This window comes from Cryptomeria japonica, chromosome 5 (assembly GCF_030272615.1).
Source record: "Cryptomeria japonica chromosome 5, Sugi_1.0, whole genome shotgun sequence".
Taxonomy (NCBI): domain Eukaryota; kingdom Viridiplantae; phylum Streptophyta; class Pinopsida; order Cupressales; family Cupressaceae; genus Cryptomeria; species Cryptomeria japonica.
The window spans coordinates 218,480,054-218,502,726 of record NC_081409.1 but is presented as its reverse complement, the minus strand read 5'-3'; the positions used below and the strand labels follow the sequence as shown (position 1 = coordinate 218,502,726).

General features: G+C 36.4%; 1 protein-coding gene across 1 annotated transcript in view; it reads right to left on the bottom strand.

The window, feature by feature from the left end:
• The window catches only part of LOC131064407 (uncharacterized), a 61,428-nt gene that overhangs the window by 23,760 nt on the left and 14,995 nt on the right, over positions 1-22,673 (bottom strand). Inside the window, exon 2 of the mRNA XM_057998541.2 lies at positions 7,453-7,591. Coding sequence (XP_057854524.2) covers positions 7,453-7,591 — 139 coding nt within the window. The remainder of the gene's footprint in view (positions 1-7,452; positions 7,592-22,673) is intronic.

Genomic DNA, 22,673 nt, shown 5'->3' with positions numbered 1-22,673 from the left:
AAATGAAGTTGAGAAAGTTATTGCCAAGTTAACAATAAAATTATAAATCATTTCACTAGATGATATACAAGGAGACCAATAGTTGTGTTGTATGATGTGAGTGTTAGTGGATGGTAAAATGCTACTAACAACACTGCATTTCAAATTCTTATTACTATCAAAAGAGTGTTTAATCATAGAGACAACAGTATTTGTAAGACCCCAAAACCATAGTTGAACTACTCGCCAAAAGCAAAAACTCACCAAGGCCTGAAAAAAAAAACCTTAGCAAAAACTCGGCAACTTAAAAATTTGCTTAAATTTAATAAGAAATGCATTTTTTTCCAAATTCAATAAGAAGATGCATACAATGAGTCAATAAATGAGTACATAAAAGAAAGAAGCTGAGTCAGATATATTTGATTGATCTAAATGCAAACTGGGTACAAAATGGCATCCTCATGTGGAATGTTGATGGCTGATAGTCTGAAACAAAATGAAGTAACAAATTGTTTTTGTAAAGCTAAAAGTAAATACTACATCAAAACATTTTACATCTTCCTCTTCCCAATTTGTAATGTCCCCACTTTAAACTATAATTTAATAATAAATAATAATAATAAAATTAAGATACAAAAGAATAAATATAAAAAAATTAAATTAAAATATAAAAGATTATGTTAAATATAATCAAAATTTGATTAAAGTTAATGAATGGTCAAAAGGCATGAAATGATAAGTTGTGACTCCCCCAAATATGAGGTATAAAAAGGAGAAGAGAACTCATTGGAAGGGGGGATGATTTGGGAATTAGAAGTGCAGATCTGATTTAAATAAGAGGTGCAGATCTGATTGTGAAATGGCGTGTCCCTTTCAAAGGGCAAAAGTAATGAAGAGTTGCACTCTTTCAAAGGTGCTAATGGTGAAAGGGTGTGTCTCTTACCAAAAGGCATACATGATGAAAAGGTCTGACCTTTCCCTCACATGGAGAGATATAAAGGAAAGAAATCAAAAGCATCCAAGGGAAGACCATCGATCAGATCAAATCAGAACTGTTATTAAGTTACAAGCAGTAACATCCTTGTTCTTGGTGGTATGCATGGGGATGTGCTTAATATATGAAGACTGATAATGTTCTTATGCAGAATTTGATATTAATATTCATATAGACTGCAATATGTATGACAATCATACTTAATTTCATATGCATTCATAATACATGAAGGATTATTATATTACTCGCCTAGTCTTAATTCATCTACTAAGTCTAATGAGGGGATAGGTTGGTGTGTGTAGGGAAAGGCGAAGAAACCCATCACAAGTGATGGTGAGCCCAAGATGGGTAGGGACATAATCCTGGACCTTGAGGGAGCCTCTTTGTAGTTGGTGTCAGAGCCCTATGACAATAAATCCCCATCCATAATTAGGATCAGGAAAGAAGCTAAGATAGGAATTAATATAATGAATGTTGAATGTGTTATGAATACTAATTCGTGTAATAGTTTAATAAATATGAATTGAAGCATATAAATGTATAGTAATGTGTGTTAATTCATTGGGAAATAGGCAAACTAGAAGGTCTACTCCTATGAGTAAGATAGAGAGATAGGTCTAGATCTTGGGTGAGAGAGGAGAGAGTGAGATAGAGTGGTAGAGAGATAGATAGGTCTAGAACTTGAGGTAGATAAAGTGAGTGAGATAGAGAGAGAGAGAGAGAGAGATAATGCTGATAGGAGCCTATTGATTACTAAAATTTGACTGTATAAAAATTTAAGAGATCTTCTAAAACCTAGAATTTGCATTATAAATCCTAGAAATCTGAAACTAGTTTCACACATCCTCCCAATATATACATGAAATATAACTTAAAGTATAAGAAAGGAAAAAGACATACTTAAATGTTATATTTCATGTATATATTCCGATGAAGAGAATGAGACTGTAATGTCCCCTTTTTGGGATCCCCTTCTACTTTACCCTATATTCACAAATCCAGAATGAACAAGGACAAACATAATTAGGAAAATAATTTTCATTTAAGAATAAGATAAGATAAACCCATTTTTTTGAAACTTGCAATGAGATTAGACAACAATGCAGATATAACTCATGAAATACATCCAATTCTAGGGTTAGGATATGTGTATATTGATTTATACAACCAATATCAACAATTACATGGAAACTCAACCATAATGAGGGTTGAGTTGGAAGACATGATGAGGTGCCCCAAGCATCCTCTACCCTAGGCCCAACAGCAAAACCTTATCCTCCGTGGCCTCTTGCGTTCCTTAACCGATGGTCCTTAACCATCATCATGAGGTGGCATACCTAGTGAGGGCTTTACATCGTTCCCCTTCGTCATATCAACCTCTCATCTCTTATGATTGATTCACTTCAACAATTGATCCATGTGGAGATAGTAGGGAAGCTACAATAGGGTGCCTTTGACCCTCAACCCTAGGCCCAAGGTTAGGACCTTATCCTCCTTGGCCTCATGTTGTGTTAACAGTATTTTATTTTATTAACAGCATCACGTGTGTTAATAGTATTTTATTTTATTAACAGCATCACATGTGTTAACAGTATTTTATTATATTAATACTTGTATTAGACTGTGAACAGCCCCTATTATCATATTAATGAAATGCTGTACGTTAACCAGTAAATAAATATTAAACAGTTCCCTACGTATTATCACAGATATACTTACCATGCCAAGTGTGATGGTTGCTGGTGAAAGTCTTACCTTTCTTTTCTCTCCTTTTCCCTATTCTCGTTTCCTTATCTCCCGTGTGTCTCTTATCTTATTTTCCTGTGTGTGTTATATGCTGCAGGAATGGAGGGGGTCAAGGGTATTTAAACCATCGATTTGCTATGTCTCTTCCAAGGGCACAATTCCTTGGACAGTTGTTCCTTGGGTCATGTCCCTCCAATTCAACGTATCAACCCTTAATGTAGATCGGTGTTTGTGAATTAACACCGGTGCAATTTATATTAATTATTAAACAAAGATATTAAATGCAAATATTAATAAATAAGGATACTATTTATTAATAATAAAATTGTGAATAATTTTATTAATTCTAAGTAATACAATATTAATAATAAATTGTGGATAACTCTTTAATATTAATTTGGGAATAATAATAATCTTTTTAATAATAATAATGTACTGAATGATTAAAGTAATCCGTAAATTGAACAAATATATATTATATATATATATGAAACTTGCTAAGTTTTTATGAAAAACTTGCCAAAAACTTGGCAAGTTTTTCCCAAAAACTCCGAGTTTTTGTGCAAGTTTATGGCATAAATACACACTGAGCAGAAAAACTTGCGAGTTTTTCAAGACTTGCCGAGTACTCCGCGAGTCTTCCATCCATACCCAAAACAACTACAATAAACGTTTTTGCATCCCAAAAGGAAAAAAGAAAAGACAATTCATCACTCAGAAATTTTCAAGTAGGAAACATCAAAGAATATCATCCAAATATAAATCTAATCAATCAATAAAAGAGAAACCATTTCTCATAGCAGGTAGAGTCAAATGGGCATGAATTATGCATTTTCAAAGATTCAAGATACAAAACAAAGGCACATTCAAAAGCTGTCATAAAACAAAACATTCAAATTTAGTCAAAGTACTAAATCGTATAAAGTTGAAGTAGAAGATAGACACAAAACACATTTTAGGATAGATATGCATCATATCAAAATAAGCATACAAAATCATAATGACCAAGATTTTGATGTCATAAAGATTGGACATCGAGATGCAATTCTAAGTTACATATAAACATTATGCTGATGTTTTTATGCAGCCAAGGGTTTTAGTACTACAACTTGAGAGAAGGATAAAATGTTAAGAAGAATAAGACAACCTACGCATAACATTACCTCTTCACTTCTAGAAATGAAACCATGTAAAAAATGAAACTATACCATTGTCATATTCATCAAGTGAAGCAATGATATGCCTAAATTAGCATTAAATTCAAGCCATTTAGCCAAAAATATGAATAATATATTTCCAAACAACTGATTTATAAGGCTACTATCAAAAATTGGTTGGACCAAATAACCAACCAATGTTCACAATAACAAATTACTTGAGCAAAATATCAAGATATGAAGTAGACACAAAACTAAACCATGATAAAGTAGACATAAAATATGAAGTAGACACAACAAGCTAAACTATGATAGACCATTCACCAAAATAAAATAGATTTAACATTTATTATCTTGTTAATTCAAATTGAAAGATCATTGTGATGTACACATCAAAAATTTATTTAACATTCGATGTAGATAGGAAGCAAACACAAAACTAAACCATATGTGACATCATATTGACAGTATTGATAGAAATCCTAGCAAAGAACGATAAAATTAAACCATGACAAAGTAGACACAAAATATGAAGAAGTATGAACATCGTGTTGGCAAGAGACACAGCACAAGTTATCCGGTGTTGTCATTGATGGTAACCCAAGTCAGTGCACCCATCTGCATTGTTGTATGTGATCCTACCGGAAGTCGGATTCAAGATTGGTTCAAGTCCGGCAAGCTAAATCAGAGCATCTGACAGTGTTGTGCATTTTGGTTGATACATCCTTTCTGGTTATTATCTCGTGTTGTGGATCTGGTTGTAGGTTGATGGATGTCTGGACAGGCCTTATTCCAAAGTTTTAGCCTCCAATGATGATTTGTGTTCGAGTTAGAAGCTCCGATGTATCGGTTTTCAGTTTATCAGTGCAAGGTAGCCAGCCGACTTGTGTGGATAATCCTTATGTGAATCATGTGGATCGATTTTGGTGATTATTTTTGTGGTCCAGGTGTTTAGTCTGATGGATGTGGCAACGTGTGGACAATTGTTTTGGTCTGCATTGGTATTTTGATTTCGAATTTAGCCAACAGTATGTACACATTTCATAATATGCTAAGTGCTCTTGAAGCCGACATGTGGATGATCTAATATCTTGTTGCCGATACATATAAGTAATGTATTTGATCATTTTAGAGAATGTGGTGAATGTGAAAGGTGTTGGTGATCGACTGAGCGCAGTTGCATGTGTGCAAATTAGAGTTTATACTCCGGATCAAAACAGAACAGTGGAACCCCTCGCTGGCCAAAGACAAAATTGAAAACAAATCAGCAGATTGGAAAAGATTTCAGTCCGGAATCTTACAGTTAGGCAACGAAACTTCATGGCCAAGCCAATAAGAAAGAGCGCCATTCTTTGCCCTTGAAAACTTTCCCTTGATCTGCTCTGTTGTTCTCATTGTTTCCAGCTTCTCTTTCTCTCCTTGAACATCATCATTGTTTCCACCTTATCAAGCTCAAAATGATCCTTTTCACCTTGCAAAGTTGTTTTTGCCATCTTTCCTTGAATACTCTTCACCACCTCTTTCCAGCCTCTGATTTACCACAGTTCACATCCTCAATCTGACTTCATTTTATTTATGATGTTTTGCGGTGAAACTTCATGGCCAAACAATGAAAAACAGTGCAATTCTTTGCCCTTGAAAATTTGCTCATGTTCTGCTCTGTTATCTTCATCATTTTCTGCTTCTCTTTCTTCCCTTGAATATCATCTCTGTTTCCTCCTTATCAAACTCAAAATGATCCATTGTAACCTGGAAAGATGTCACAAGAAAAGACCCAGACAAAGCAAGCATTTTGCAATTGACTAGGAGAGAACAAAATTATCTTGACATTGATGCAAATTTGAGGATTAACTGACATGAGATTGACAAAAAGAGGCATGAAAACTTAGTTTTGTAGGGGTACCAACTTTGTCATAAATATGAGGATATTACAGCCTTACTAAGTGTAAATATTTTTCAAATTCCAATTCAATGATCAAGGTAAAAGACCCAGACAAAGCAAGCATTTTGCAATTGACTAGGAGAGAACAAAATTATCTTGACATTGATGCAAATTTGAGGATTAACTGACATGAGATTGACAAAAAGAGGCATGAAAACTTAGTTTTGTAGGGGTACCAACTTTGTCATAAATATGAGGATATTACAGCCTTACTAAGTGTAAATGTTTTTCAAATTCCAATTCAATGATCAAGGTATATATATAATGTTGTTGTATTTCAATGTAAATGTTTATCACAATATAATTGTTCTGGTGATTAATTATATTCTGTGTATTGCAGGTGGAGATAGAGCATTAATAATTTCGATGTCTTCTCCATTTATCATTGATTGGTATATATATAAAAAAATAGGGACGATCAAGTGACACCTTGATCGGACATGTCTATTAGACATGGCCGATCAAGATGCCACTTGATCGTGCCTTTTCATTTGCAATACGTAACCAATCTAATGTCGATATTAATCGATGTCAATGCGTAACAATGAAGTGTGACATCGTAACAATGAAGTCCGATAACTAATCGGTGGTATTAACAATGAAGCCCGATAACTAATCGGTGGCATTAACAATGAAGCTCGATAACAATCCGGATATCAAGGTTACTGTTTATTGTTAGATTGCAATGTTTATATATTAACACAGATCGTGAAATACGATCCTAGCATGATCGTAAATTTAACATCAGTTTGTATGATTATAATCGGTAAAACCGATAATGCGCCATATATATAAGGAGAGCAATTATAATAGTAATATCAGATGATAGAACAAAGGAATAATAAGTGAAGTCTATTATAGTCTATCGATGAGATAGATGATTGAATGAGACTTCATTTATCTCTCATTCAATCATTTATCTTACCGAAGCTATCATGTATCAACACTAAGTTCGGTCACATGGGTTTGTTCCCCAAAATCACCATGTAACCCACTACAAGGAAGATTTAACAAAAACTTTATATGAACACGCCCAAGAAAACCTTATTTGTATGCATGTTCCCCATCCATTTATAAATTTCAGATAACATATGCTCTAGAATTTATTTGTGTGTTTGTTGTGTTTGTGCTGAGGATTCATCGACTCTTCCAATTTGAATACCACTCCTCTGATACTGAAAATGATTAAAAACCAGCATGTGCTTGAAGAATTCAATGCCCTCAATAAATTTATATTTCTCATCATTCAATTCAAATTACGTCTTCACTAAAAGTTTAGACACAAAAAAAGGGCTTATAACAAAACTCTCACACCAAATCCAACATTAAAATTTACAACTCTCTAAGGCTTATATGCTACACGCAATCTCCTCCTTAAAATACTTAAACACGTCAAATTATTTTAATCTACTTAAGTCTTATGACTAAAATTATAATAAATTATAGGATTAGTTCTTATCCATAAACAACTTAATGTAGCCTGAACTCCTATTAGAATTCAATGCCTTTCAAGTCTTAATTCTAATGCATTTTAACATGTTTTTCTCTCAGCTGCAATCATAAAGTGCTTAAAAAGAAATTGAGCTACAAAAAGATAACAATATATGCAGCCAAAATTGATGGAAAAGACATACGTGTGGCTGCTTGCAATGCTTTCCATGTTTCACCAATCTCAAGCAAGATTTGTGCTTTTTGTTCATGCAATACTGCCCTTTCAGGTGTTATTGAAAGTGCTGCCTCCCATTTTCCAAGTGCCTCGTCATACTTTCCATTCTGCACAATCAAAAACAATAAATAATAAAGGTTGAGTTTCAAAGCAATGCAACAGATAAATGATAAATGAACTGTTCAACCACTCATTTATGATTTAACTAATCACACTTCCACACAATCATATATATTTGTTGTCATTTATTTTGATCTATCCTTACAATGCCTTACGGGATATAAAGGGTTCAACAAAAGGAAATCTTTTATGCCTTTGTATCTAAGACCAAAATTCATTAGCCTTCAATCTTTTCGTTCAAAAGTTTCCCACAGGACTTCAGATCTCCCAACGAATCCCAAGATAAATCAGCCATAGCATACCCAGAAACTTGAACCATGAATGACATCAAAAATTAGACAATGACCTAGCGAGACAAATTTCGAAGTAAGGAAGGATTAGTCCCTCCTTATATTATTCTACAACAGGTCTGGCTTGTTTCGAGTCCTGTATAAGTATTGATCAAAAGACCAAGAAATTAATAAAAGAATAGAAGAGAGACCAAAGGAAAAAAGCACAAGTAGCTTCACAAAGATTGAAATATACAAAACGAATGTGAAACAATATTTCCCATGGCTATCCTTTTTTTTAATATATGAGTGGTCAACTCTAAGCATAAGCTCAAAGAAAGTCTAATAATTTGACAAGGGCATAATATGTAGTTAGGAAGTTAACTACAGTCCACATACAGTAACAAAGTAGAAGTACGACAGTTGTATGGGTAGCTAGATTTAAAGTACTTGACAGATGAAAGAGCCATAAACGATAGATTGCAATGAGCTAAAAAGTATATAACCGGCTGGAACAACTATAAAGGGTAGCTAGATTTAAAGTACTTGACAGATGAAAGAGCCATAAACGATAGATTGCAATGAGCTAAAAAGTAGATAACCAGCTGGAACAACTATAAAAGGTGGAAGAACTGTTGGAAGAACTGTAAAGAGTAGATAGCAGTTAAATAAAAATTATATGAACAGTTGGAGCAACAGCAAAGAGTAGTTAAACAGTTGTCAAGGATCGTAAATAAAAATAAAAGTTAGGCAGACAATAGCCACACTAAAGGACTTTGCACTACTTTCTCATATGTAATGACAACAACAAGAAACACATTCAGCAACACACTCATATCAATTGGTATCAGGCCTTTCAATACCTCAGATCTTCTACAAGCTATCAAATTCCAAATTACAAAGTGTTTTATATAATCCTTGCATATCTCCAGCAACTAATTTTTTGCATGTTTTCAATTTTCAGACTACTCAGCATCAATATATTCCGAGTGTATATCAAGTACATCAATCACCTAGCAAACAGGCTCTTTCCATTTCTGCGATTTTTTGTCTGTTTCAAAATTTTCAAATTTAAGCCTAGCAGTTGTTGTCCTCACTACAACCAAGATACAAATCAACCTGGGTATTCGTCAAATTTTAGAATACTGGTACAGGCATTCTTAATGGCAGATTTCACAATTTCATATTAGAATTCAGAAATTCTTTTGGTTCAAAAAGTTTGCAGTAAAATTTCTGGTTTGAATGTTGTTTGGTCAGAATCAGCAGTTAATTGTTTGCTGTCTAATATTGATTCCTTTCCAAAAAAATTCTCTCTGAAAACAGAAATTTTAGATTACCAATTCCAAGCTTTGTTATTGTTTTCCAGCTGTACATAGCCAGCAGCAACAAATTTCAGTATTCAATCTAGTTCATGGGTCTCCTAAACTACGTTTCTTTCATGACCTGTTCTTGTACATCAGTAGTTATATTTAAAATTTAAAGTGCTTAAGCAAAATGTTAACCACTTTTATTACTATAATGTCTACCTTGTGGCTAAGTAATGAGCTAAGTAATGAGCACAACTACATGAAAAAGAAATTTGCTCAAATATTTTATTTTGAATGAAAATCAACGTGGTTGAGATTTGAATTTTTTCAAATATATTATGTTTCAGCACTGTAGAAGTGATTGGTCTACTATTCCTATGCATCGAGAACCATTTTTGCAAAAGTGGTGGGTTTCTTTTCCAATTTTTTGAATCTCGTGTTTTGTTTTCATTCCTCTATGAAGCCATGCCATATGCTTCTTTTAAATTGTATAATATAATTTTTTTCATTTGTTTTGGATGTGTTGTTCATTGAACTTGTTGTGCCATAGGGATTATAATAGCAACCACTTTAATCTTCATAGGTCAACCCCATTTCTAAACGAATGTAAATTCTCCCCTTTGGAAATATGTTGATATGTTGATATGGGACAACAGCTTCCAAGTGGTGGGAATTATATTTGGATTTGCAATGGGTGTGATGTCAAGTATTTTTACTCATACATTTGAGTGAAAGCCCATTTGTGTTACATTCCTTGTTTAAGCATAAAAGCTAGCCCAAATAAAAATAATGTACCTATTCCACGAGCAAGTTATTAATGATCCCAACGAATGAAGCGCCCTTCACCACCATCTAACCTTCAAACTGTAAAGAGCCACCTATTTTTGATACACCTGAAGAACATCAAATAGCCTTTACATATAAGAGATCAAAGGGATCACTGGAAATGGCATTTGACAATTAGTTTCAAGAGAATACCAATAAACACATTGAGAGATGTGTCTATGCAAAAACATTGGCTTCCAATGTTGTTCACTCACTATATTGGCAACAAAGGGTGAATGCAACTAATGAGGCTCTAAAAAGATACAAGGGCCCAAGTTTTGTGAAGGTGCGTAGGACCTTATTGGAAAAGGAGGTGAACTTTGTTGTGGATTCATTTTAAACTCTTAAAGGATTCATGGGCTGAGACAAGGGTGTCCATAGTTTATGATGGATGGAAGGATGCAAGAAATCAGCCAATGATCAATGTTTTTGAAGGCCATTGGATTGTGAGGGGTAGGTGAAGGATGGTGCATTCATTGCAAACATTCTAATGACAGCCATTGAGGAAATGGGGACCTGAAACATTTTCCAAGTAATAACAAGCAATGCCGAAAATTGTAGAGAGACTAGTTTATTAGTAGAGGAGCATTGCTCACACAAATTTTGGACACCTTGGGCTATCCACTCCCTCAACTTTATGCTACAAACAATAGGCACCAAAATGTATTGGATAAAATTGACACATGCCAAGGCTGAAGAAATCCAAATGTTGACTACCAACCACCATATGTCACAAAACATATTTATAACCTTCTCAAAATTGGAGTTGTTGAAGATAAATGAAGCAATAAAACTAATTTTAATAATATGTTTCACTTTAGTTGTTTTTTTTCTTAAATTGAGTTTATGTTTTCTTTAAGAATCTTTCTTTTTTCTTTTTTTTAATTTTCAAATAGGTTGTTGAGGCTCGTTTTGCCTTGAAGTTGTATTGAGATGACATGTGAAAGTTTGGGAGGCACTTTTTAACATGGTCATCAACCAAAATTGGTCCACGTGGAGGCAATCTCATACTACAAGGGTAGCAAATATTAAACAGATGATCCTAGATGACAATTAGTGGGAATCATGTCTCAATTTCACTAAGCCAATATTGAGTATAATCCGTCATACCAGCATGGCTAGGGAAACTATGTTTGAAGAGTGCAATGTTCCCTATAAAGACTTTACTCAATTTGCCCTAGAATTCCCTTATGAGGTATGCATGATGTTCGGAGATGTAAATTGTCAACTCAATACCTTGATTTAGAGCCTGCAATCAGGTTAGTTATCAAAAGATAAATAAACATATAATTCAACAATGTTACAAATAGGATTCTAATCACTATTATAATATTCAAAATGTACATAGGAGATTCCTTTAAGGTTATACCCAAACATCTCATTGTCATTATGGAGCACCAATTCAGAGATCATACAAGGCACCTTGGGCCACTCCATCCAGCCTAGGAGTATGAAATGACCACCGTCATTCAGCCTCCCAACCCCACTTGGGGTGCCTCTACCGGAATGGTTTCCTAGCTACTTGCATTCCTCATATGCACTATCTCCCCTCCAAAATGGGATTGCCAATTGGATGAGAACTTTAAGGGAATCCTAATATCTATTCTGTTATGCTTAGGCAGAATCATAGCAAGAACAACAATATATATAGAAATAGATATGATAGTAGCAATGTAATATTCTACATCCTATCAATGAAAGACCAATAATAAATCAGCCAAATTATTATGCATTATACTTCAAACCACACTAATAGATAAATATATAAGTTGTTGGTTCATATATAAATTCTGAGTCTGCAACTCTTCTAGATCGAATGCTTAATGATTTTACTTCTTCAATGCCCCTCCTTGATTGCTTGGTGATGTTCTTTTATGCCCCTCCATCGGGGGTGGAATGTTGTGACTTATCTTCAAAGTGGTGACTGTTAGAAGAGAAGTGTCTCTTTGGCAATTTGCATGCCCTTTCATGACTAGCCTGCTTCCTCATATTATTGTCTTCGATTCTAACTAATCCTTAATTTAGTCAATCAAGAAGATTACATGTTACTAAGGGGAATAGGATCCATCCCCTTCAAACAAATATCAACTCTTGCAACATGCCTGACAACTAGAGATGAGCAATTGTAAATTTGTAGCATGTTTCTAGATCTATGAAATGGTGAAGTCGTATGTGTGTAAGACAATTTCATACTTCAGTATGTTGTTCCTTTTATGTTAGATCAGGGATCCCAACAGTCCACCCACTCAAAATCGCTTGTCCTTCCCACGTAGCATCCTCTATAGGCAGCCCTTTCCATTTGACCAAGAATTCGGGAATAATCTTATTCCTTAATCTCTTCTCCCACATTCTAAGGGCGATTTCAGGCTCCAAGATTAATTTGCCTTCATCATCAAGTGGAGGTAGCTCCACACATGTGGTAATGTGATGCCCTAACACTTTTTTGAATCTAGATACATGGAATACATTTTGAATTCTGCTATTCCCAAGCAATTCCAATTTGTAGGCTACTTTGCCTATGCTTCTCAAGATTTTGTAAAGTCCATAAAATTAAGATATTAACTTCTCTGCCTTGACCTTGATTGAAGACTACTTGTATGGTTGTAGCCATAAGAAAACCAAATCTCCCACTTCAAATGTTCTTTTGATGCAATTTCAATCGACATAGATATTTTGCTGATTTTGGGCATGGTGTACGTTGTCCGTGAGAGTGTTCATGATATCCATACTTTCTTGTACGAAGTCCTTGCCTCTCGATAATCGACTTTCTTGGAGGATCAAACTTCTAAAAGATGTTGCCCTGTACCCATATAGGGCCTTGAATGGGCTCATTCCAATTGACATGTGGTGGTTGGTATTACAACAATACTCACCAAGGTGCAACTACTTAGTTCACGCATTTTGTTTTCCTGTGACATAGTTCCTCGAGTATCCTTCCACCCACTTGTTTACAATTTTTGTTTGTCCATCTGTTTGGGGATGATAACTCATATTGGGTGCGAGTTCAGTCCCTACTAGACGAAAGAGTTCTTGCTAGAATATGCTTTTAAACTAGCTATCTCTATCACTAACAATGTTACTCGAAAGGCCATGTAGTATTAAGATTTGCTTGAAGAAGGCCTCGGCTATTTGTAGAGCTCGGTAATCAGTAGATATTGCCATAAAGTGTGCATACTTGGTGAGGCAATCCACTGCTACATATATACAATCCTTTCCTTGAACCTTGGGTAGCCTAGTTATGAAGTCCATAGAGATACTTTCCCATTTTTTATTTGAAATGGGTAAAGGTTGTAGGCGCCTGGCTGGATGGTTTTGTTCAATTTTGTTTCTTTGACAAGTCATACATTCTTATACATGTCTAAGGACATCCTTTTTAAGGCCCTTCTAAGAGTATTTTTCCCTTATTTGTTTGTAGGTTTTGTAGTACCCTTGGTGACCGGCTGGAGGGTTGTTATGGTATTCCTTGATGATCTTGTCCTTCATTTATGAATTTGGCAAAAGGAGCACCCTATTCTTGTACAGGATAAGCTCTTCTACTACTTTGTATTCTTCATTGGGAATATTTCCTTCTAGGATATTATTAGCTTGTGGATCCTTGATGTATTCAATATTAATGTCATTCTTCCAATCAACTGCTATGTTGGTCATGGAGTTCAAGTGAGGTCATCGTGATAGAGAATCTACTACAACGTTGTTGGTCCCTTTCAAGAATTCAATATCAAAGTTGTAGGCTTGTATCTTGCTTATCCATTTCTATTGCTTGTCATTTAGGTCCTTTTGATTCATAAAGAATGTCAAGCTATTTTGATCGGTTTTAAAATTGAACTTCCCACAAATCATGTATGAACTTGGTTAGGGCATGCATGATGGCTAACATCTCCTTATTATAGATGGAGTAATGTCTCTTGGCTTCGATGATCTTGCGGCTTTCAAATGTGATTGGCTGTTTGTTTTGCATAAGGACTACTCTAATGCCTTACCCGGAGGCATCACACTCCAATTCGAAAGGCAATGTAAAATTAGGAATAGCTAGGACGAGGCACGAGCATTATCTCCTTTAGTTTCTTGAAATGTTGTTGAGTCACTTCATTCCATACAATGGCCCCCTTTTTGGTTAAGTCTGTTAGTGGGGTAGCAAGTTTAGAAGTTGATGCACCTTGGGGAGTTTGCTACAACACTACACATCATATGTCCATAGGTATGAGTCCCTTCAAGGCTTTGTATGGCTACCATTCTACCAAATTTATGCACTTGATGCTTTCAAACAGTAGAGTACCAAGAGCAAAGGATGTAGTACAGCTAAGTGTAGATATTTTAAATGCCCTTAAGGAGAACTTATTGCGTGCTCAAAAACAGCAAAAGATGTATACAGACTAATGCCAAACAGAGAGAGACTTTGAAGTTAGAGACATGGTTTACTTGAGGTTGCAGCCCTATAGACAATCTACTCTTTAAGGGAATGGTGCAGAAAAGTTGAAGCCACAATTTTATGGGCCATACAAAATCCTAAGGAGGATTGGGGAGGTTGCATATGAGCTGGAACTACCTGAGAATAGCTGAATCCACAATATTTTTCATGTGTCATGCCTCAAAAAGGCACTTGGGCAGCAGATTACTCCATCTCTTGAGTTGCCACCCCTTGATGATGAAGGGAAGTTAATCCTTGAACCTGAGGTAGTTTTGGATGTAAAGGAGAAAACGATGAGGAACACGGTTATTCCTGAGTACCTGGTCAAATGGAAGAACCTACCACTTCAAGATGCAACTTGGGAAGTGTTGATGTGTTTTTTACGCACATGCAAACACAGAATAAAATACCCAATAGTATCTTATCCTCTCTTGAACAAAGCTTTTCAAATGTTGATGATTGGCTTAAGGATCACTTGAGACAACTCCAAGGTTCATGTTGTCATTTTATGACACCCTTGGTCCATCACTGAGAACCGATCGGAGATACGATCCATGGACCAGCGCTGCCCCAGTTGATCAAGGAGAAAAGTAGTGGATTTATGAAGTGTGAAGTGTTGTCTTGTCTGGAGGAAGCTCCTTCCTTAGCCATTTCTCTCTTCCCGGAACTTCGGAACCCCAAGGTTCTGAAGTTCCTTCCTTGCTGCCTTTTCTCCTTCTCCGAAACCCCGAGGTTCCAAAGTTCCTTTCCTTGTCTCCTCATCCATTCCGCGGAACTCCGAAACCACGAGGTTCCGAAGTTCCTTCCCTTTGCCTTCTCTTCTTCCCTTACCCGGAACTCCGGAACCCCAAGGTTCCGAAGTTCCTCCCTTTCCTTCCTCCTTTTCTTCAGTTCGTCGTAACTTCGGAACCCCGAGGTTCCGATGTTCCTTTCTCTTGCTTTCTCCGGAACCCCAAGGTTCCAAAGTTCCCTCCTCTTCTTCTTCCCTTCCCTGGAACATCGGAACCCCAAGGTTTCTTCCTTAGCCTTCCCTTTCTTTTCTCCGGAACTTCAGAACCCCAAGGTTCCGAAGTTCCTTTGCTAGGTCTCCTCTTTTCCTTTTGCTTAGTCTCTTCTTCCCTTTCTCAGAGCTCCAAAACCCCGAGGTTCTGAAGTTCTTTTCCTTGTCTCTTCTTCCCTTTAACGGAGCTTCAGAACCCCGAGGTTCCGAAGTTCTTTTCCTTGTACACCTTTTGTGGAGCTACAGGGGTTCACTTAATGAGTTTTGCAGGATTTCCATCAAGAGAGGTACAAGGCCATGCTTATTATGGTTACTTGTGTCATGCCTGCATGCTCTGACTTTGGAATGTTAGACAATCCACCTTCTTGAAGTGCCTTTCTTCTTAGGATTGCATTTCCAAGGTATGGCCAGGTTGCTTGCATGTACAGAAAGTCAGGTGCATGCACTTCCCTGCATTCCCTGACTGACATTTCCTTGCACACACAAGGGTCATGATTACTCTTATAACCAGTTTTCTATATAAAGGTTGTTAAACCTCATTGTAAAGGGTTCTCTCCTAGCTAGCTTGAGCTATTCTATGCTCTTTACTTCTCTTAAAGACTTGTATATTTTTTGCATTTTTGTAACTATAAGTTTGGCCATTAGCCTTTGAATGAATTGAAATCATCATTCTTGCCTTACTTCAACTTATGGATGTTGCGTATTTGTTCTTACCTTCATTATAAGTGTATGTTTGTGGCTTTCTTTCACATATATGCTGTGTTAACCTATTTCTGGGTGTGACTTGTGGGAAGCCTTCTCCCCTTTTGACATTCAGCGAATTCTAACCTCCATACATGCATTGGGGTCACTCATACAAATGAAGTTTGTGCATCTCCTAGGTATTTCAGTTAATTCTTTGTGTCATTTCGAGTAGGGAGAGAAACAACCTCTTATCTTGGTGCATCACCTCCTTTCATTAAGCATTTCTCTCTTCCCTTTTCCTCTGCAAGTTGTTAGGATGGGCTTAGGAGTAAGTTTTGAAGTGTTGAGTTGGTTCAACACCTGCACCTAGATTGAGAAGGAAGTCGGCCTTCTCCGGAGATTCAACCCCCTTGCGCAAGGTCCCACACTTCGGGGTTGTTTCCATGTTTCACAAGGTTGTTGAGTTGATAGCTCAACAAGGGTGCAAGCCTTTGTGATAACAGTTCATAAATATCAGGTCTTGACGTGTGGATAAGCATAGTTGGTTGATGTGATTGTTGGTGTCACAAAGGGACTTACGTTGAATTGTCGAATGCTTGAATCGCTGGAACTTGATCATCTGATGTTACAATCTTGTGATGTTTTTTGTCCAAAACTAGCTTGAATTGAAAAAAGGGCAAAAGATGAAGGGTTGAGGAGTTCTATTCTAAGACCTAGAATGCAAGAAGATAGGTGAATGATTCAATGGAATCCTACTAAGCGAGGTCTCACCATCAAACTAAACAATTTGACACAAGCTCAGTGCAATCTTCTAAGGACATTTTAAAGATGTTCAAATCATTACCATCAAACATTGATCACCATTCAAGTTAATGCATAAACAACAGACGTATAACAATTTGAAGTAAAGCTCATATCATTCAAGTTGACCATGCAAAACGCACTTACAATCAGCAAGAGGCTAGTGGTATGGACTAAACGGATTCCACATAAACGCATTCAACGATTTCCTCCATCCAATATAATCAACATGAAAATAAATTGAGAAGTAAAGACTATGCAAGTTGTTAAAAAAACAAATCAAATTCACCTTGACTTCAATGAAATCAATTGCTCTTTACAACAAGGTTTGACAACAATCTTTGCCTTCTAATCTAACTTCTACTCTAATTGCTATTCTCTATTCTATTCTTCAAAAACTATCTATTCTTCTATTCACTACTCACTATTAACTAACTATTCACTTACTCACTATTAACTAACTATTCACTTACTCACTATTAACCTTTACAAATGAAGAGCTTAAGCCTTTTATAATGCTCTCAAAACAATTCAATGGCTCAAATCAATTTGAGATCAATGGCTGATATTTTACAATGAAAACCCTAATTAGGGTTTATTACAACAAACTCAATTCTGGCCAATGAAATAATTACAACACTAGAGCATAACCAATAGATAATAAGGGTAGGCGCCTCGAAGTTTGTGCCATCATGGGCGCATCTAGACATGTTGCAATGGAACTTCTCTGATTGGCAAGTGGTGATTGGGATGATGACTAGGATTCCACCTTTAACTTGCACTTGTAGGCTTGATAGATCATCATGAAGGAATATTTCTTGATACTCAATATTATCCAACTTCAGCGATGATGATGATGATCTTCTAACTTTGACTAACTCTTCTGAAAGTATCCTCTTGAGGGCTTCAATCATGGAGGTGCAAGGTATAGATCTTGTCTTCTTCTTAGTTTTGAAGTATTGATGTTGCCTTGAAACAAATTCTTGATGGCACAATTGCTTCTCTACTTTGGAATTCCTTCTCTGTGACTCCCCTTTCATGTTGTGGATCATGTCTTTGTGGAAGTGAATGCTTCTTGTGTAATCACCTTCTTGTGCATGTCTATGAAGTTCCCTTGAGGATATCTTCCCTGTATCTTAATCTTGATGTTAAAATTTGATCCTCAATCAAACTTGTTTCAATCCTCCTCCAATGTGATCCCCTTGATTTCTTTCTTCATCTCCTGCGAAACAAACAAATGAGCATCAAACACACATGATATACCTTCTAGTATAACCTCCTAGTTTGATGTAATTGTGTGATTTCATGTGGTTTGCAGGTTTAATAAGAGCATTTAGAGAGAATTCGCTCTCATGAAGGAGTTATTGAAGTTGTTTTCCCTCCTAGAGAGGAGCACTTGAAGTTCACTCCACCTTTGATGTTTATGAAGTTACCCTTGTCTTTGAACTTGCTCTCCTTCATTTTCTTTCATTCTATAAGATCAACTTTAAAGCTTTTAGTCATTAATTGATGACAACATGACGAACTACCTTTAGGAGAGGCCTCTATAGGAATTTCGCTCTGAGAGGGGAGCACACGAAGTTCGCTCCTAAACCCTTACTCATGAAGTTCGCCTTGACCTTGCTTCTCATGAAGTGATCTTTGAACTTTCACCTTCCATCTCTTCTCAACCTTCTCAACTCAAAATAACTCTTTCCAAACATCAAATCAGCTCAAGGTAGTGGTCTTGTAATCAATCTTGCAAATTCGCCTTCAACTAGGAACAAATGGAGTAGAGTTCACTCCATAACTTTTACACTTGAGATTCGCTCTTGAAGCTCAAAACATGAAGTTCGCTCCCCTCTGCGCATTCATGAAGTTCACTCTTGTATGCTTGATTCTTGAAGTTTGCTCATGTACCTTGATTCTTGAAGTTTGCTCACGTAGCTTGATTCTTGAAGTTAACTTGCCTTTCATCATCCTAAATTCGAAATTGTTCTCTTCTAAACATTTTAAGGCATCAATTCGACTTAAGAATGATCTATTAGCTGCATTATATCTTGTTTTGAAACAAATTCGCTCCTCTAGGCCCAAACATGAAATTCGCTCATCTCCTCCAATTTGTGAAGTTCGCTCATCTATCTTAGTTCATGAAGGTGAAGTTCGCTCATATGCCTTGAATCTTGAAGTTCACTCATGTAGCTTGATTTGTGAAGTTCGCTCATGTAGTTGAGTTTATGAAGTTCGCTCATGTAGGTTGATTTGTGAAGTTCGCTCATGTACTCCAATTTGTGAAGTTCACTCATGTGCTCCAATTTGTGAAGTTTGCTCATGTACTCCAATTTGTGAAGTTTGCTCATGTGTCTTGATTTGTGACGTTCGTTCATATGCTTGAGTTCATGAAGTTCGCTCATGTAGGTTGATATGTGAAGTTCGCTCATGTACTCCAATTTGTGAAGTTCACTCATGTACCTCAAATCATGAAGTTTGCTTTAATTCCAAATCAAATCAGCTCAAGGTAAATGCTCTCACATCTTCATATGAAAGAAATTCGCTCTCTTGGGAGTTTGTGAAGTAAAATTTGCTCTACCTTTATACATGAATTTCGCTCTCCTACTCCAAGACATGAAGTTCACTTACCAACTTCAAAACATGAAGTTCGCTCACCTCCTTCAAATCATGAAGTTCGCTCATCTCCTTTGATTCCTGAAGTCCACTCTTGTACCTCAGTTCATGAAGGTGAAGTTCGCTCCTCTTGCCTTGAAGGTGAAATGAAAACCAAAATGAACCCTTCCTTCATTACTGCACTGTTTTATCAATTCAATCCTCAGGTTTCTCAAGCTTTCATTCACAATACCATGTCAAACTTTCCCTATGAAGGCCTAAATTGCAAAATTTGCTCCTATCAAGGAGAAAATGAAGTAAACATTGCTCTAAAGAAGAGGTGATCTCGAATCAAAACCATGCTCACTATCTTCATTCAAATGTTCTAATTCACATTCAAATAAGGCTTTTTAAGGGAATTCGCTCCAAGGGTGATGGTCATCAAGTACGCTCCTGAGGGTATGCACATGAAGTGAAGGTTCTAACTCACTCATTTCACACCTCACACAAGGCTATCCACCTGACTCATGGCCTTTTGACCACCCATACCCCTCTAATGCAAAGACTAATAGCTAAGAACTCTAACACTATCCTAGAAAGCAGGAAAAAAGTGGAGGTCCACATTTGTGATGGGGCGATGTGTGAATACCTCACAACAGGAAGGAATAGAGATTTTCAAGAATCCTGCACTAATGTTTGGGGTCAAGCCATTAGGGGATGGGAGGACTGTCATGAACACGAATTAAATGCCGGTCGGCCAAGCAATGTTGACTAACACCATCGGGCCCTATTTCTTTGTTTTTGTTTAATAGGACTAAAATTTGAAATAAATGAAATTATTGAAAATTTTGTAACGGCTCTTTGGCTGACCTAGGAGCTAATTTAAATTAGTACAGGTAATTTTATTTAGTTTTATGATTGAGCCGACCCAATCTCTTCTTGGCCAAAATGTTCGGTATTTTGCACTCTCCTATTTATTGAGGTTAGCAGCACTTAGGAACGCGTGCTTGGATGATTTGGAAACTCGCCTCTATGCACGAAGAATTGATGAGATGAAATCCTCACAGCCTGAAACAAGGTAGGACGCAACCCCTACACTTGTTCACCAATTTTTTGAGCAACCTATAACCAGTTTGCTGATTCAAAACATTTGTTTTCACCATTGCAGACGGAGCTGATAAGAGTTAGTGGGATCGCTGGCATCAAGGAAGAATAACAGACAGATTGAACGTTGTGGGAGCTGCTCAGGTTACGTCATCATTCCCAGGCATCTGTACACATTCATGAAGACATCGAGGAGAGATCAAAGCATATAGGAAATTGGCGTTGTGATTGAAGAAGCGAATTGTTTGCTTTGCCTTTGTCTTTGATAGCACAAAGCAAACTCAAAACATACATAAACTACCGAAACAAGATAGGAGGGATCTGCAGGCAAACCTATTGAGGTTTGCTTGCGACTATAAGTCCAAACAAATAGAAATCAATTGTTGCAAACTTCAGGGGCTGTCCAGATCATTGTATGTAGGAATAAATGTCTGTTTGATTATAATTGAGGATTATATGGATTAAGCACTAGATGCATGATAGGATATTATGTCCTCTATCCTGGGGGAGCACTGGCGATGGTAATTAGTGGCAACGAGGGGCTGTCATGTGGTCAGTGACCCATGAAGCCAAGGAGCCAGTTACAATCTCCCTGCCAGTCTTCCCAAGACAGAAAGGGTGTATTAAGGTTTAGAGAGGAAGCATAGGGGGACTACCCATCTAGCAAGGGGGTTAGAAGCAACCAGCCCTTGGATTTGGTAGGTCAGCAACCCCTTGCTTTTCCCTTTTAGTCTTGATACTTTCTCCAGTCTCATGGTATTAATAATTTAGGCTGCTCTGTAGTATGTATATGCTGTAGGTATTGTGTGCACAATCTTGTGATTGCAGGGTTAGCCATAATCAAGTTTTTGGCTGCAGGCTAAAGTATGATCTAACTAATATTATGAGTTTCCTTTAATTGTGATCATTGATCGGATCAGATCAGAACTACTATTAAGTTACAGGAATTGGCAGCCTCCTAGTAGGGGACATTACATAATATATAGGTCTAACCCTATCCTTGGCGCCAAGTTTAATGAATGGTCAAAAGGCATGAAATGAAGAGTCATTAAATATCTTCTCAATTTCAGTAAGCAAATATTGAGTATAATCCATTATACTGACATGGCTAGGTCATGTTTGGAAGAGATATGTAATGTCCACTTTTTGAAACAGGATTTAATTATAAAATAATAAATTAAAATAAAATATATATAATAGTAATAAAAATATAATAAAAACATAAAATATAATTAAAATTTAACTAAGTTTAATGAATGATCAAAAGGCATGAAATGAAGAGTTGTGACTCCCTCAAACTAGAGATATAAAAGCGAGGTCATTTCATTTGAGGACATCCATGATTCATGCAATCAATAATCAATTGGGAAAAAAACATCAATCAATTTAGAAGTAAAGGATTACTCTCAAAAGGTGGAAATTATAGAAGGGTGTTCACTTTCAAAGGGTGGTAATTGAGAAAGGTTGTGACTCTTGAAAAAGGTAGACGTGATGAAGAGGTGTGACCTCTCTCAAATTGCAAAATATGAAGGGAAGAAGGTTTCATTTGAGGAGGGCATTAAAAAGAGATCAATTAGGAAAATAATTTAATATTATCAAAAAACAGCAATGGAGGGTGGTGACTTAATTCTTATGAAAAGTAATGATCATTTCACCACTACAGTATCAAGGAGAAATCATTGCAAGCATTCAAGGGCACTTATCAACCATCACTCACCAAAACATCAAATCAGCACTCATTTAATCATCACTCATGAATCCATCAAAGCAATCATCAATTATCAAATCAAGCGAACAATCAATCAACAAATCATCATCATAAATTATCATTTCATTCTATCATCAAACCAGCAGGCAGTAAAGATTAATCAGTTCTTCCATCAATTCAAACAGTCTAATATCAATCATTCAAACATCAACTATTCAAGCCTCAACCATTCTAGCATCAAATCATTGCAATATCAATCACTCAACAGCAATCTATCAATCAATCAATTATACAAGTCTCAATCACCCAAGATAACAATTCAGATCATGTATAAGGATCAATCAAGTGGATTGTTCATTGAATCAGCAGAGCTGAAATAT